General features: G+C 42.8%; 1 protein-coding gene across 1 annotated transcript in view; it reads right to left on the bottom strand.

The window, feature by feature from the left end:
• Positions 1-11,979, bottom strand: part of LOC127582722 (F-BAR domain only protein 2-like) — a 49,730-nt gene extending 37,751 nt beyond the window's left edge. The window contains 1 exon segment of the mRNA XM_052038284.1: positions 11,906-11,979. Coding sequence (XP_051894244.1) covers positions 11,906-11,932 — 27 coding nt within the window. The 5' untranslated portion in view covers positions 11,933-11,979.
• Between the last annotated feature and the right edge of the window lie 2,196 nt (positions 11,980-14,175).

Here is a 14,175-nt window from a genome sequence, read left to right as displayed (position 1 = left end):
AGTGGCATGGTATCATGACAACAACCTTTCCTTCAATGTCAGTAAAACAAAAAGAGTTGGTCATTGACTTCAAGGAGGGACAATGAACGCTTCTGTTTACATCAATGGTGCCAAGGTGAAGAGGGTTGAGGGCTTCAAGTTCCTAGGAGTGAACATCACCAGTAGCTTGTTCTGGTCATACCATGTAGAGGCTACAGCTAAGAAAGTACACCAGCACCTCTGCTTCCTCAAGAGGCTAAAGAAATTTGACATTTCCCCTGACCCTCACTAATTTTTTTAATCGATGCACCATAGAAAGCATCCTGTCCAGATGCATCATGCCTTGGTATGGCAACTGCTCTGCCCAAGGTGGCAAGAAAGCTTCAGAGAGTTGTGGATGCAGCTCAGCACATCATGGAAACCAGCCTCTCCTCCATAGACTCTGTCTACACTTCGCTGCCCCGGTAAAGCAGCCAACATAATCAAAGGCCCCATCCACCCTGGACATTCTCTCTTCTCCCCTCTCCCATTGGGCAGAAAATACAAAAGCATGAAAGCACGTACCACCAGGCTCAAGGACAGCTTCTATCCTGCTGTTATAAGACTATTGAATGGTCCCCAGTACAAATTGGACTGTTGACCTCACAATCTGCCTCGTTATGGCCTTGGACCTTATTGTCTACCTGCAGCGCACTTTCTCTGCAACTGTAACACTTTATTCTGCATTCTGTTCTTGTTTTCCCTTGTATTACCTTGATGCACTGTGTAATGAAATGATCTGTATGGATGGCATGCAAAGCAAAGTTTTTCACTGTACCTCAGGACGTGTGACAATAGTAAACCAATTTACAGAGATTCAGAATTGGTTATTGGACAGAAAGCAATGAGTGGAAACAAATGGATTGTTCTGTGGTTGGCAGGCTGTGACTAGTGGGGCACTGCAGGGATTATGCATGGGCCCCAGCTATTCACAATGTATATCAATGATTTGGCTGTGGAGACTAAACCAAGTGGGACTGTGAGTATAGAGGAGGGTGTAAAGTTTCAAGTGTACATGGACAAGCTAAGCGTGTGGGCGAGAATATGGCAGATAGAATATAATATGGAATAAAACTAAAGTTATCAACACATGATGTACTCTACCATCGTGTGTTAACTGGTGAAAGACTGGGTGGTGGTGACGTGCAAAGCGATTTAGGTGATCGCACAGAAGTCATTGAAGGCCAGCATGCTGATGAAGCAGGTGATTAGGAGGGCATACTGTATGTTTTTAAATCAAAACTTATCCCCCTCCCTCTCCAATTGGAATTTGTATGGATATCTTGAATTGTCTTTTTATTTTGTCTTGTGGATCATCCCCATCACATCCTCCCCATTTTAAAGATATTGTTTAAATTTTATTTCATAAGCACACATTTCAGTCAGAGAAAGGTAGTTAGGGAACCCACTCTAGTCACCTCATTTCATCTAAACTACAGGTTGCAATGGGGGAAGCAAGGGCAAAGGGTGGTGGGGGGGTGCGGGGTATTGTAGGTGGGCAGGATGCCTGCCAACAGCACCCACATGTGCAAGACCTTGCTATCATAACTACATTTCAGAAGCATTACAAGTGTTAGCTGTGGTACACTGGGTGAGAATCTCACAAAGTTAGAAGGTTCTGGGTTCAAATCCCACTGTAGATACCAAGAACATGAGCAAATTGGAAGTAGTGGAGGCAGTCGTGTTTGATCCTGTTCCATCATTTGGAGTACTGTCCATATTGAACAATGTCTCTGTACAACCTCTTGTACTCCAACCTCTTGCAATTAAGGCCAACAGACCATTTGCCTTTTGGACTGTTTCTGTTCCTGTCTGTTTACTTTGTGTCTCATTGACCAGCACTCCCAGATCCCTCTGCACCAACATTTACTATTTACTCACCATTAAGTATTTTGGTTTTGTGCGCTTCTTACCAAAGTGTATAACCTCACACCTCACTTTATCCTTCATCTACCACTGCTTGCCCTTTCACTTAATCTGTCTATATCACTTGTAGTCTCTGTGTTCTCAATTTCCTCATCTAGATCATTAGCACAGATTATAAAATAAACTGAAGTCCCAGGACTGATCACAAAGGCACCCTACTAGCAACAGAATACGAGACAGATTATACGGTTACCATGTCCTTAATGGCAGATTCTAGGATTTCAGTAATGTTAAGCTAATTGTTCCACATTTCCCCATTTTTGTAATACATTACCAATACTACATTTTCTACTTTTCAGTCTGCTGGGATTTTCCAGGATCTTGGGGATTTTAGAAATTATCTCTGCAGATGATCTATTCACTTGCTCTGTAGCCACTTTTTTTAAAGCACAGGATGTTGGGCATCAGCTCCTGGAAATTTGTCTGCTTTTAGTCCCCATAATTTGCCAATACATCCCTTTAGTAATAATTATTGTTTTTTTTAAGTCTTAGTATTCCTTCATTTCTGCTACATTTTTTGCATTTGTCTTCACTGCAAAAGACATTTGTCAAATCCCTGAACTGTTTCTTTGTTCCACATCATAATTCCTCCTATCTTTAGTTTTGCTACTCTCTTTCTTTGCACTAGTTAAAGTTATTAATTCCTTAAGAACATAATCCACAGAGGTACTCCAGTGCTGGTACTGAAGGGTGCTAATTTGTCAGTGGTGCCATCTTATAGATTACATTACATTTGTCTGCTCTCTCAGTTGGATATAAGGATCGCATTGAACTAATTTAAAGAACTTCATTCAGAGTCTTGCCCAATATTTATTCTTCACCCAATATCAGTAAGATAAAAATTATCTAATCTTTATCCCAGTGCTATTTCTGGGAGATTTCTGTGCTCAAATAGGCTGCAAGATTTCTAACATTATAATGCATACTACATTTCAAAAACGTTTCATTGGTTGTGATTCATGCTGGTACGTCATAGGGTGGTAAATACGTTCTTTCTTTCCCTACAAACTGGTGAAGCTTCAGGAATCAGCCAGGACACAGGCACAACGTTCCTGCTGTTTGCAATCTGCAACACCCACTTGAAGTGATGCCTGGACAGAGGAGGGCGTCAGTTTTATTTCCGAGTAGCCCAAATATTTTTGGCCATTCCTTCCCATGACAACAACTCTGAAGAAACCAGATTCTAAAAGGAAGCCATTTCCTAACAGGAGGGGCTGACGGCAAGGGAGGGGCCACAGTCTCCAACACAGACCCCCATTGTACTGCATGAACAGTGACACTGTGACAGTGGGGTAATGTGCAAAGCTGGGGAGGACTGACATAACCCAGCACAACACTGTTATTCTACTGGACCTGGCTGCCAAGCAACCTGGTTGCCCAGCAACTGGCTTTATCCTAGTGGATGCAAGGCCAGCCAGTGAAACATTAAACAGCTCTTAAACCATCGCTGGCAAAGGGAACTCTGAGCAAGCCATCCAAACTGATAGCTGAAGGAGTACCAGTCACATTAAAGGGCCCTCCCTCAGTTGAATATCTTCCCGTAACAGTGAAATCGGGGCCTTCAATACCCACAACTTATGCTCCCGGAAAAATTCAAAATACTTTCCCTTCTCTCATTCCCTGACATACCAGATCTCTTGGGAGAAAACGGGTCATTCACACACATGGAATTTGGTGAATACTTTTTTCACCCAAATGCTGAAGCTTACATTGTTGAAACTGAACAGCAAGGGTCAGCAGGATAATTGGCCATGCGGGAATCCCACACCCTAGTGTTTATGCCAGGCAAGATTCACTAAGAGTAAGTGTAATTGTATAGTCCCTGAATGGGTTAACTATTATGGTAATTTTTCCATGAAGTACAATATTTGATGACGTCAGACAATTTGAAGCAAGCAATGATCTCAAATGAGATGCAAGAAGTGAGCTGTAACCCGTCCAACAACAACAGGTGCAGGACAAGTAGCTCTTTATTCCATCTCAGCTGCTGTCTCGAACACCCCCACACCATCTCTCTCTGTTCCTCCATTCCCCCCTGCACCCCCCCCAAGAATTTCATTTCTCAATTTCTCAAGCAGACTTTCAGATCCTCATTTTAACTCTGAGCTTCCATGCGAGACTTTGAACAGGGTCATGATGCCAATTCTGGATCAGAGAACCACAACTTTCTCAAAAGTGGCTCATTTCTTTGCAAACCATCTGTACAGACCGTGGATATCCCCATGAATATTACTCAAACCTCAGCCTGGGGTTATTGAAGTAGAACTGCAACCCCTACCAACCCCACCTCCCCTTCTTGATGTGGGAGGCAGGGTTGGCTCCCTCTTTCAGATCCACTATTATTTTCAGATCCACTATTATTTTCAGATCCACTATCGCCTGGACATCGAGCTGGACAGGTAGTCTGTAGTACAGGGGAACAAACTTTACTGCTACATCCCTGATGTTTCTTGCTAGCAAGGGAGAACTCTAATCTGCACAGATCAGTTCTGGTCAAGAAATTCCCCTGACAAGAAGTTCCTAGCTAAAGCCCAACACCCTTTGATCTATTGAATAGCTCAAGTAAAGCTGGCTCTGAAAGGCTTCAGTGGACTAGATTTGTTGTGCAAGTGTATAGAAGGATTGAGAGCATAGGTAGGTTAGATTTAGGATATGGATCTCCCCTGACATTGGTGATTGGGGAACAGCTAGATGGGTTAAATGGGCTTCCTGTTCAAGTTCCTCTGATCAGAGAAGAGAACCCTCTCTATGGGCACTGTATTTTGTATTTCATAGAACACAGAGCATTGCAGCACAGCACAGGCCCTTCAGCCCATGATGTTGTGCCAGCATTTTATCCTGCTCTAATATCTATCTGACCCTTCCCTCCCACATAGCCCTCCATTTCTCTATCATTCATGTGGCTATCTAAGAGGCTCTTAAACGTCCCTAATGTATCTGCCCCCACAACCTCTGCAGGCAGTGCATTCCACGCACCCACCACTCTGTGTAAAAAAAAACTTACCTCTGTCATCCCCCCTATACCTTCCTCCAATCACCTTAAAATTATGCACCCTCATGTGAGCCATTTTTGCCCTGGGAAAAAGTCTCTGACTGTCCACTTGATCTATGCCTCTTATCATCTTGTAGACCTCTACCAAGTCACTTCTCATCCTCCTTCACTCAGTTTCAGAGGAGAAAGTAGCAATGAACAGGATGTGGATGATCTGAACAGGTGAAGTGGCTGACATTACACAGAGAAAATCACCACTTCCTGTTCCGCTTCCTGAGCAGCTAAGATCCTTAAACCAAATCAGCGAAAGTAACTGCTAAATACCTCAGTTATCCCCATAAATATTGCTTGGAACCAGAACACATCAGGTTCAGACAGAGTTTGATCCTTCAGTATACATCACATCACATCACAAATGAACACTTAGAAAGAAAACCTCTGAAGTAATCAATGTATAACTTTTCAGAATTGTTCTGTTTTTGACATTAGCCCCACCCATTAACCTCCTATCTCTCTCAAAAATAGTATGTTTTTATACAACAGCTACAACTGATAAAGTTCAGGCCTATAACATCCAACAGTTCAAGTCAACATAGTTTCCTTTTTATGTTTATATCTAGGCGAGGGTTATCATTTCAGGAAATGGGAGGACTCACAACTAGAGGGTGTAAAGCTCCCTCTACACTATCCCATCAGACAATCCTGGAGCAGGGATAGCATGGATTAGCTGTACATAACCTAAAGCTACTAATAACATTTATATGGAATCAAACAAGTTCTAATTTATTCTCTCCTTATCTTGGTTCCTCACAGCCACTCCCATCTATTGCAATCAATGGAAACTCTTCTCTTGTTAGGTCTAACTGGCAGATTGCTCATGCAGATTCCCCACAGTAAGCCATAGGGAAGGAACTGCCACAATTTCGGACTCCCATGCTGTTGGGAAGGGAACTACAGGCAACTGATGTTTAAGTTCAGGACTCGTGTTTACAAGCAGATGACTCTAGACATTGGGCTCGGTTGCTTGTAGCGATGTTGATGAACTCTAGCAGTTTTGCTGATAGTTCCCTGCAAAATCTGGGCCAATGGTAACTACAAAGTAGTTCACACAGATCCAGGTCAATGGCGAAAAGGTGTGTAAAAGCCTGGCTTGTGACTATTTCCCTGGTAGTCCCACTTCAGTGAGCAGTTACTGTGGTGGGGGTATATCCTCAGGACTCCCCCACATCAGCTCTGCACCACGAGTGCCTGTCCCCACAGCAACAGTTTTAAACAACATTGACAATAGAATTAGAGAAATAAAAATATTTCTAATTAGTATGTTAACACTAGAGTTTACAGTCTAGATATTGGTTGCCACTTAGAACAAAGCCCTGTGCATTAACAGGCCCTCTCCTGCCATAATACCGTCACATGTGGAGCTGTGACAAACCCACCAACAAAAGCTGACTATGACACAACCCCTGCAATCTTTTTTAAATGGGACACATCCCACTTTAATCACTTTATAAAGGTGATCACTGTGTTACTTTCACGATAAAATTATGGCAGGAGGGTGTCTATTACAACACGGCATTGCTGCAAGAGTCAAGCAATCTTTGGATCATAAACACTAGTTTCAACAAGCACTAATTTTTATGCAAGTAAGACACATTAATATAACATAGTGACATGACACACGTGACATACATGTCAGTTGTCCTTAGTCTTAGTAAAGTGCACACTTTTGTAACAAAAATGAAATGGTTTAGATGCAGAATAAAGCACCCTCTACACTGTCCAGTCAACTACTCCAAGGTGGGAACAGCATTCTAACATTGAACACAATGGGTCAAAGGTGCACAAGGGCATTCAGGATGTTCAAACACTTTGAAATGAACATGTTTACAAAAAAAAGAGATCATCCCTTCTTCTGAATGACAGAGTTGGACAGATTTGACATAGCATCAGTGAAACCCCATTAGCTGGGTTGCAAGAGAATATTTGTCATGTAGAGAAGGTATGTAGTACATATTGCTGTTTAGGGATCTTGCTGCTATGTTTCCTACATCACATCAATGACCACAGCTCAGAATAGTTGTTCTTTAGCAGGAATGCATTTTGAAACATGCTGTAGTTATGATAGGTGCTACAAAAATGCAAGTCTTTTCTTGATTTTCGCAGTCTACAAGGTGAATGGCATTGCATCTGAAGAGAGAGAGATAAGAGATTGTGTGAGGTGGGCGGAGGGAACAGAAAATAGGGAAAAGCAAATCCAATAAGAGATAATGAAAACAAGAGGAAAGTGACATATCCCAGCAGCCTTGCGTTTGAAAATACACTACCATACCCTCTCCACAAACTGACAATGATTATGAGCATTCCTAAGAGAATAGGACCCTGCAGAATTTATCCAGGAATATTTAAGGAAATGAGGGCAGGTATACAGGGAGCTGTGGCTGTAATCATTCACAGCTCCTTAAACACTGCAGCGCCAGACTAGTTATTTCTTGGAGTTCCATTTCCATCCGATTAATTACATGCACGTTTGGTTTATGCCTGGAGTTAGGAATGCACTGAATTATTCAGGCTGCAGGGTTCATTCCATTTTATTTGGTGCATTAAAGATCTCAGCACATCGGAATGGGAGGAGACAATTCAGCCTCTCCAGCTTCGTCTGCTGCTTTCAGTTTACCGCTAATCTCTCCCTTACTTGCCTTAGCTCCACATGCCTTTAATATCCCTGTCCAACAGCAACAAAAAAAATCTATCAGTGTCTGGTAAATTTTAATTGACCACCAGCCACTACAGCCTTTTGTGGGATGACAAGTGTTCTAGTTTCCCCCAGCCCTCTGTTAGGTGTTTCCTCACATCAGCCCCAAGCGGTCTGGCTCTAATTTTCTGCCCCTCCTCCAGAGGAAATAAACTCTTCTTGTTCAAACACTTTTTATTACTTTAAGACACCTTAGTTAGATCACCTCAGTCACCTGGACTCAAGTGAATACAAGCCACATTTATGCAATCTCTCTTCAAAATTTGACTCTTTAATGGTGATTCTATGCTGCTTAAAACTGCTCTGGCCACATTTACCTTCAATCTTATGCTGCCTTTATCATGAGAAGACTCCCTCAGCAACATATTGAAGAACAGGGAAGCAGCCACCTGGCCAGATTTTTATGCATTAAACAAATTAGTCTGTCATTTGCTCATATGGGATCTTGATGTGCACAAATTGTTGCCAAAATCTCTACATTATTTCTACATCATCCTACAATGTGGCTACACATCAATAGAGCTTCTTTGGATGGAAAGCATTTTGTGACAAGCTATAGTTGTGAAACATGGTTCATAAATTCAAGTCCTTTCTTCAATCTTTGATCACGTTCTCTTAACGTCTCCATATCTGCTTCAGTTTCTGCTTTCCATTGACCTTCACAGCACAGGAGGTGACCACTCAGCCTATCGAGTCCGTGACAGCTCTACGAGCACGTTTTTCATTTGGTTCCATTCCCCTTCCTCCATCCCCTACAGCTTTGCAAATATTTCCCCTTTGAGTAGTCATCCCTTTTGAACAGTCCTGTCCGATGTGCTTTCACTGCCCCTTTACATTACTGATGTCCCTTGTCCCTGGGACCCCCCCCAAAAATTTCTACTGCATCCTCTTCAAGATCTGGACATCATTCCTATCATGGGGCCAAATTGTTCACTGCACTCCAGCTGAAACGTAACAACCGTTTTATGAAGGTTTAATACCACTTCCTCGTGTCAGAATTTAGAAAGCCCATGATCTTGTAAACATTTTTATTAATGCAGGATTTCACTGCCTCCTTCAAAAATACATGCACCCCTCCCCGAGCATTTCCTTTCCAGTACCAGCTTTCAGAAATCTCCATTGAGCTTCTAACTTTGTCAGTTTATATTTCTGTCAAGTGTCCAGGTAAAGTTCATGTAGCAGTGCATCTAGGTAGAGAATTCTGGATGGCACTTCCTCCACAGAAGGCATCACAAGTAAATGTTGTGGTCCTGTTTCCACTTGGAGTGGGGTAGGGGAAGGGCCTAGGGCCACCGGCTAGTAACTGAGCACAAACCATGGCAGATTCCTCCTTGGGCACAGAGCACAATTGTTGCTTGGGGGTGTTGGTGTGGGTGGTAGGGAAAGGGGGTGCTGCTATAGAAAGTTGGCTGGGTTGGGAACCAGGTTGGTTCCCAACTCTCTTCTGTCTCATTGTTTCAGGACATCCCAATGTGCCCGGCAGATGATGCACCATTGAAGTGTGTCACTGTTGTGATGTAGGAAAGGCGACACACAAAATGTACTCAGCAAGATCCCCAAAACAGAAATGAGACAGATTACTCAGTGATCTGTTTTTAGTGATGTTAGTTGTGGTTTAAACACAGGCCAAGATGAGCAAGAATTAGAATTTTTGATCATAACCAAACAATAGTCATGGAATCCTTTGTGCTCACCAGGTGTTTTATCTCAAGGACAGGCCTCCTATAGTGAAACATCCCCACATCACTGTACTGGAATTGTCAGCCTGGATTACATGTTCTTTAAAAACAAATCATTTAGAGCATATGGCCTTTGCTAACAACACCAGCAATTTCTGCCTACCTCTACTGCTGGTGAGCTGTACTCTTGGACAACCACTGAAGCCCTTCAAAGCTGCAAGGGTGGGAGTTTCAGGATTAAATGATGTGACCATGAAAGGACAGCAGTACATTTCCAAATTGTGGTGGTGTGTGACTTGATACGTAACCTATCAGGAGTGGTGTTCCCATGCACCTGTAGCCCTTGGCCCTCTTATTGGGTTTCAGGAGGTGCTGTCGGAATAGCTTTGGCAAGAAAATCCAGTGCATTTTGAAGTCACTGTGTGTTGGTGATGGAGGAAGTGAACATTTAGAGTGGTGGAATATTGCTTTTGGTTATAATAAACCTCTTATAATCAGAGGTTCTCACTGAAGAGACTCTTGGACAATATCCACTATATTACATCTCATAACCCCACGTGCTGCATGCAGTGATGGGGCTTAGCTTGGTTGAAGGGGAAAGCGTGAGGGATTGGGGTTAAACCCCAGTTACAGCAGGCAGTGGGCCAAACTGGGGAGTGCTGACCTAGCCCAGGTGAAGGCAGAGTATAGGGCAGCACACACCTGCAGCACAACCTGGGAGGTTACAATAGGTGACAGGTTTCTGAGAGGGAAGCTGGGCAGCCCCAACACAGAAATACATTTTGTATTGATGACCGACCTTTACACTGTTGCACCTTCCAGTCAGCTGCCAGCACCAGTACTTTTAAAAAATGTCCCTGTGGTTTAGTTTTGAAGTAGTGAACCATCTCCCGAAGTCCACAGGAGGGCATTCAGCAGCTTGAACTGGTGCTGCCTTTCGGTTTGATCTTAATTTCAACCAACCACCTTGGTTCTGTAATACTTCCAGAAAGCTTAAATCTAACAAACAAAAAAAAATCAAGAATTTTCCCTGACCTCCAGATTCAGCAGCTGTTTGGGAGAGTGAGGATGTTCTCCCTAACAGCACCCTGAGTGGCCTAGATCATTTCAAGGTTCCACTCCCCTCTCCTCCCAATGGAAACAGTTTCTGTATCGAACCTGTATTATACTAAAACATCACAAAATTAGTTCATCCTTAATCTTCTAAACTCAGGGGAATACAAACCAAAAGCAATATAGTCAGATAATGTTGAATGAGAATCACACAACTCTTTTGATGTCTGCTACTATTGTCCCAATGCATTGTGGCGACACAAGGTAACTCTATATACTGTACTACTGACGCACAACTGTCACGAGTGTAAGGAGAGGACAGTGCCTCTCCCAGTAGCCATTCACCAAACAGATAGTTCCTTAAGACGTTAAAACATTAAGCTAAGTACAGAGCGGAATGATGCAGATCCGCTACAATGTACTTGACTGTGGAACAGGCAGTTGGGGCTGTATGCTATCTTCCCTGATCATTGGGACAGCTCGGTGTCAGCTGTGGCTCTGCTCTTCTCTGGTTCCAGTTCTTGAATACAGTGCAGTACTGAGGGATTGCTACAGCATTGGAAGTGCCGTCTTTTGGGCGAGATGTTAAACAGATGCCCCCTGTGCCTCCTCGGGTGAGCGTAAAAGATCCCACAGATATTCCCGGGGTCTTACCCGTCAACTAACCTCACCAAGATAAAACAAGATGAGCTGCTCACCATCAGGTTATTGTTGTGAGAGCTTGCAATTTTTCTACAATACAGCGGTGACATCTCAAATGTACTACACAGGCTGCAAAGCGCTTTGGGATGTGTTTAGGTTGTGAAAGGTACTACTAAAACGTAAATGTTTCTTAACCGCCCCTTCTTGAAATAAATGGACAAACGATAAGATGCACAAAACCGAATATTTCATCCTTCGAAAAAAAACACTATTTCTCCACAATATTTATTGCACAAAACACACAAAAAATCCTTAATGCCCGACATTAAGAGGGATACACACAGAAATATAGACAATCCACACAAACACACAGTCAAAGGCACAAAAAAAGGGGAGAGAAAGACAGACACACACGGATGCACAAAGGGAGAGAGAGAGAGGGAGAGAGGGAAGCACAGGGAGTTAGAGACACACAGTCACAGAGACAGGCAGTGACACTGAGAGGCGCGCACACATACGGAGCGAGACACACACGCTTGACTATAAGAAATCCTGATGCATTAAATTTGCATTTTGCCATGAAATAATCGACATTTGGTTGGTGTCGCTTGCCTGCTGTCGCGCAGGCCGGATGGGCACGGGAGCAATGTCGAGCTGAGCACCAGAGAGGGTTCCTGTCTATCCGCGGGGCCACACGGTTCCTGCCGCCCACCTCCTGCACGATGCCCGCTTTCACACTCGGTTGTTGCTACAGCTTAGGCAGACGACCCGGCGGCTGCAAACCCCGGGACCAGATTCGTGCCACTACCCCCTGACCAATGACCCATCCATTACCCCACTTACCCAGAAGTTGCCCCCGAAGTGTTGCATCTCGACCCCGGGAGCCGCTGCAGATCCGATATTGCCCCAAGAAACTGACAAACCGCCGGCCACGCCCCTTTACCCCATTGGAAACAGCACCCTTCCATCAAATCCCAAGGCCACGCCTCAGACTTCATAGTACGCAAAATCCGTCAATCACATTGTAGAACCCGCCTACTTTCCGAAAATTAAAACACAGCCCTTCATTTCGATTGGCTAGTCTTAATAACGCTCGGAGACTATCTAATGTTCATTGGTCAACTATTTCCATTAATAAATAGTAATTGGTTAACAACGACGTCCATTATATGGAAACCTGCCTCCTAATTTGGTTATCTGTGGTCAACAATTTATTTATCGAGATTGGCTCAACTACAACTGAGAAATTGGAACTACAGTAATCAAGCAGTCCTGTCTATTCTCATCACACTCTCTGCTCGTCCCGGATAAAGAGATTTCTGCTAGTTTATTTTTGATGATTGTTTTATGTTAATAGACTCCAGTGTTGGTCTTCCCCACAAATGAAAACTCTTTCACCGTTTGCTCGGAAAAAAACTTGCATAATTTTAAGACCTTTATCAGATAACTCTTCAGACTCCAGTTTTTCATTGTATAGCCTGCTTGGGCTTTCCTGTAAGGTCAAATCTCTGATTTCACCTTGTGAAACTTTCTGCAGTTTCTCTAAGTGCCCGTATAGACTTTTTGTGGTATATTGATTATACTCATTCAGAACTCTTCATAATTTTAAAGAAATCCTGTGCTCTAACTGAAATTCTTCCAATATATCAAATCCCTTGTAGCTAAACTACAAAGCCTCTGTTGAAGGATATGAGGAACCAATTTATTTGAGGTCAACTTGAAACGTCGACTGTCCACTTCCCTCCATAGATGCTGCCTGACCCGCTAAGTTTCTCCAGCTCCTTTGTTGCTCCAGATTTCCAGCATCTGCAGTCTCTTGTGCTTCCAATTTATTTGAGGATTAGTTGTAATGTTCCAAAATTCCCTGGATTCTGGAGAGGTCTCATTGAATTGGAAAACTGCAAATGTAACACCAATGTAATGAAAGATGGGAGAGAGAAAGAAGGAATCTGTAGGCCAGTTAGTCTGGACCCTTTGAATGGAAAAATACAGGAATCTATTATTTGGGAGTTTAATAGCAGGATCTTTCGAAAGTGGCGTATAATGTAGGAAAATATGGGTTTATTGTTGTTGTACAAAGGATCTGGGGCTCCTAGTATATGAAACAAAAAGTTAGCTTGCAGGTACAACGTGTAATTAGGAAAGCTAATCAAATGTTGGTTTTTATTACAAGGGTACGGAATATAAAACCTAGAAAAATTTTGATGCGACTTTCCACAGTGATATTGAGACCTTACCTGGAATACTACACATAGGTTGGTGTCTGTATTTAAAGAAGGAGATACTTACATGGTGGGGTTGAAAATATGAAGAAAAATTGAGCACATTCCACATACTCATTGGAGTATGAGAGAGATGGATGCTGAGAGAATGTTTCCCCTAGAGGGGGTATCTAGAACCAGGGGGTATAGTTTCCAAATCAATAGTTACCAGTTATGATAATGATGAGGAAAAAATTCTTCTCCAAGAGTTTTTGTGAATCTTTGGAACTCTCTACTCCAGAGAGCTGTGGGGGTGGAGCCATTGAATATATTGATTGGATCAGCCATGATCTTATTGAATGACAGGCCAGGCTCAAGGGGCCAAATGGCCTACTCCCGCTCCTCCTTCTTATATTTTTATGTTCTTGTTTTGTGCCTGTGTTCTTATGATAGAGAACAACTCAGGGAATATTCTCATTGTCAGTCTAGATGAGATACTGGACTAAAATAAGGGAGTAGTATAAACATCCATCCCTAATTTTTTGATGACTAACATAGAGAGTCAATGGGGGACATACTGTCGATGTGATATATATGGACTTCCAATATATACACATCGACAGCCTGCCTTCCATAAGGTATTCGATAAGCCTATTGTGTAGCACTTTATCATCAGCATTGAATCCCTTGGAATGAAAGGAAATTAGCAGCATGGATAGAAAATTGACTAAGTGAAAGAAAACAGAATAATGGTGAAAACTTTTCTTTTGGACTGGAGGGAAGTAGATAGTTGGCTTCCCCAGGGATCAGTACTAGGATCATGGCTTTTCTGAATATATACTAAAACGTGGACTTGGGTGCACAGGACTTATTTTCCAAATCTGCAGATGAAGCAAAACTAGGAGGCATAGT

Source organism: Pristis pectinata, chromosome 24 (genome assembly GCF_009764475.1).
Source record: "Pristis pectinata isolate sPriPec2 chromosome 24, sPriPec2.1.pri, whole genome shotgun sequence".
NCBI lineage: Eukaryota > Metazoa > Chordata > Chondrichthyes > Rhinopristiformes > Pristidae > Pristis > Pristis pectinata.
Note: the sequence above shows the minus strand (reverse complement) of the source record. Positions and strands in the feature narration are given on the sequence as shown.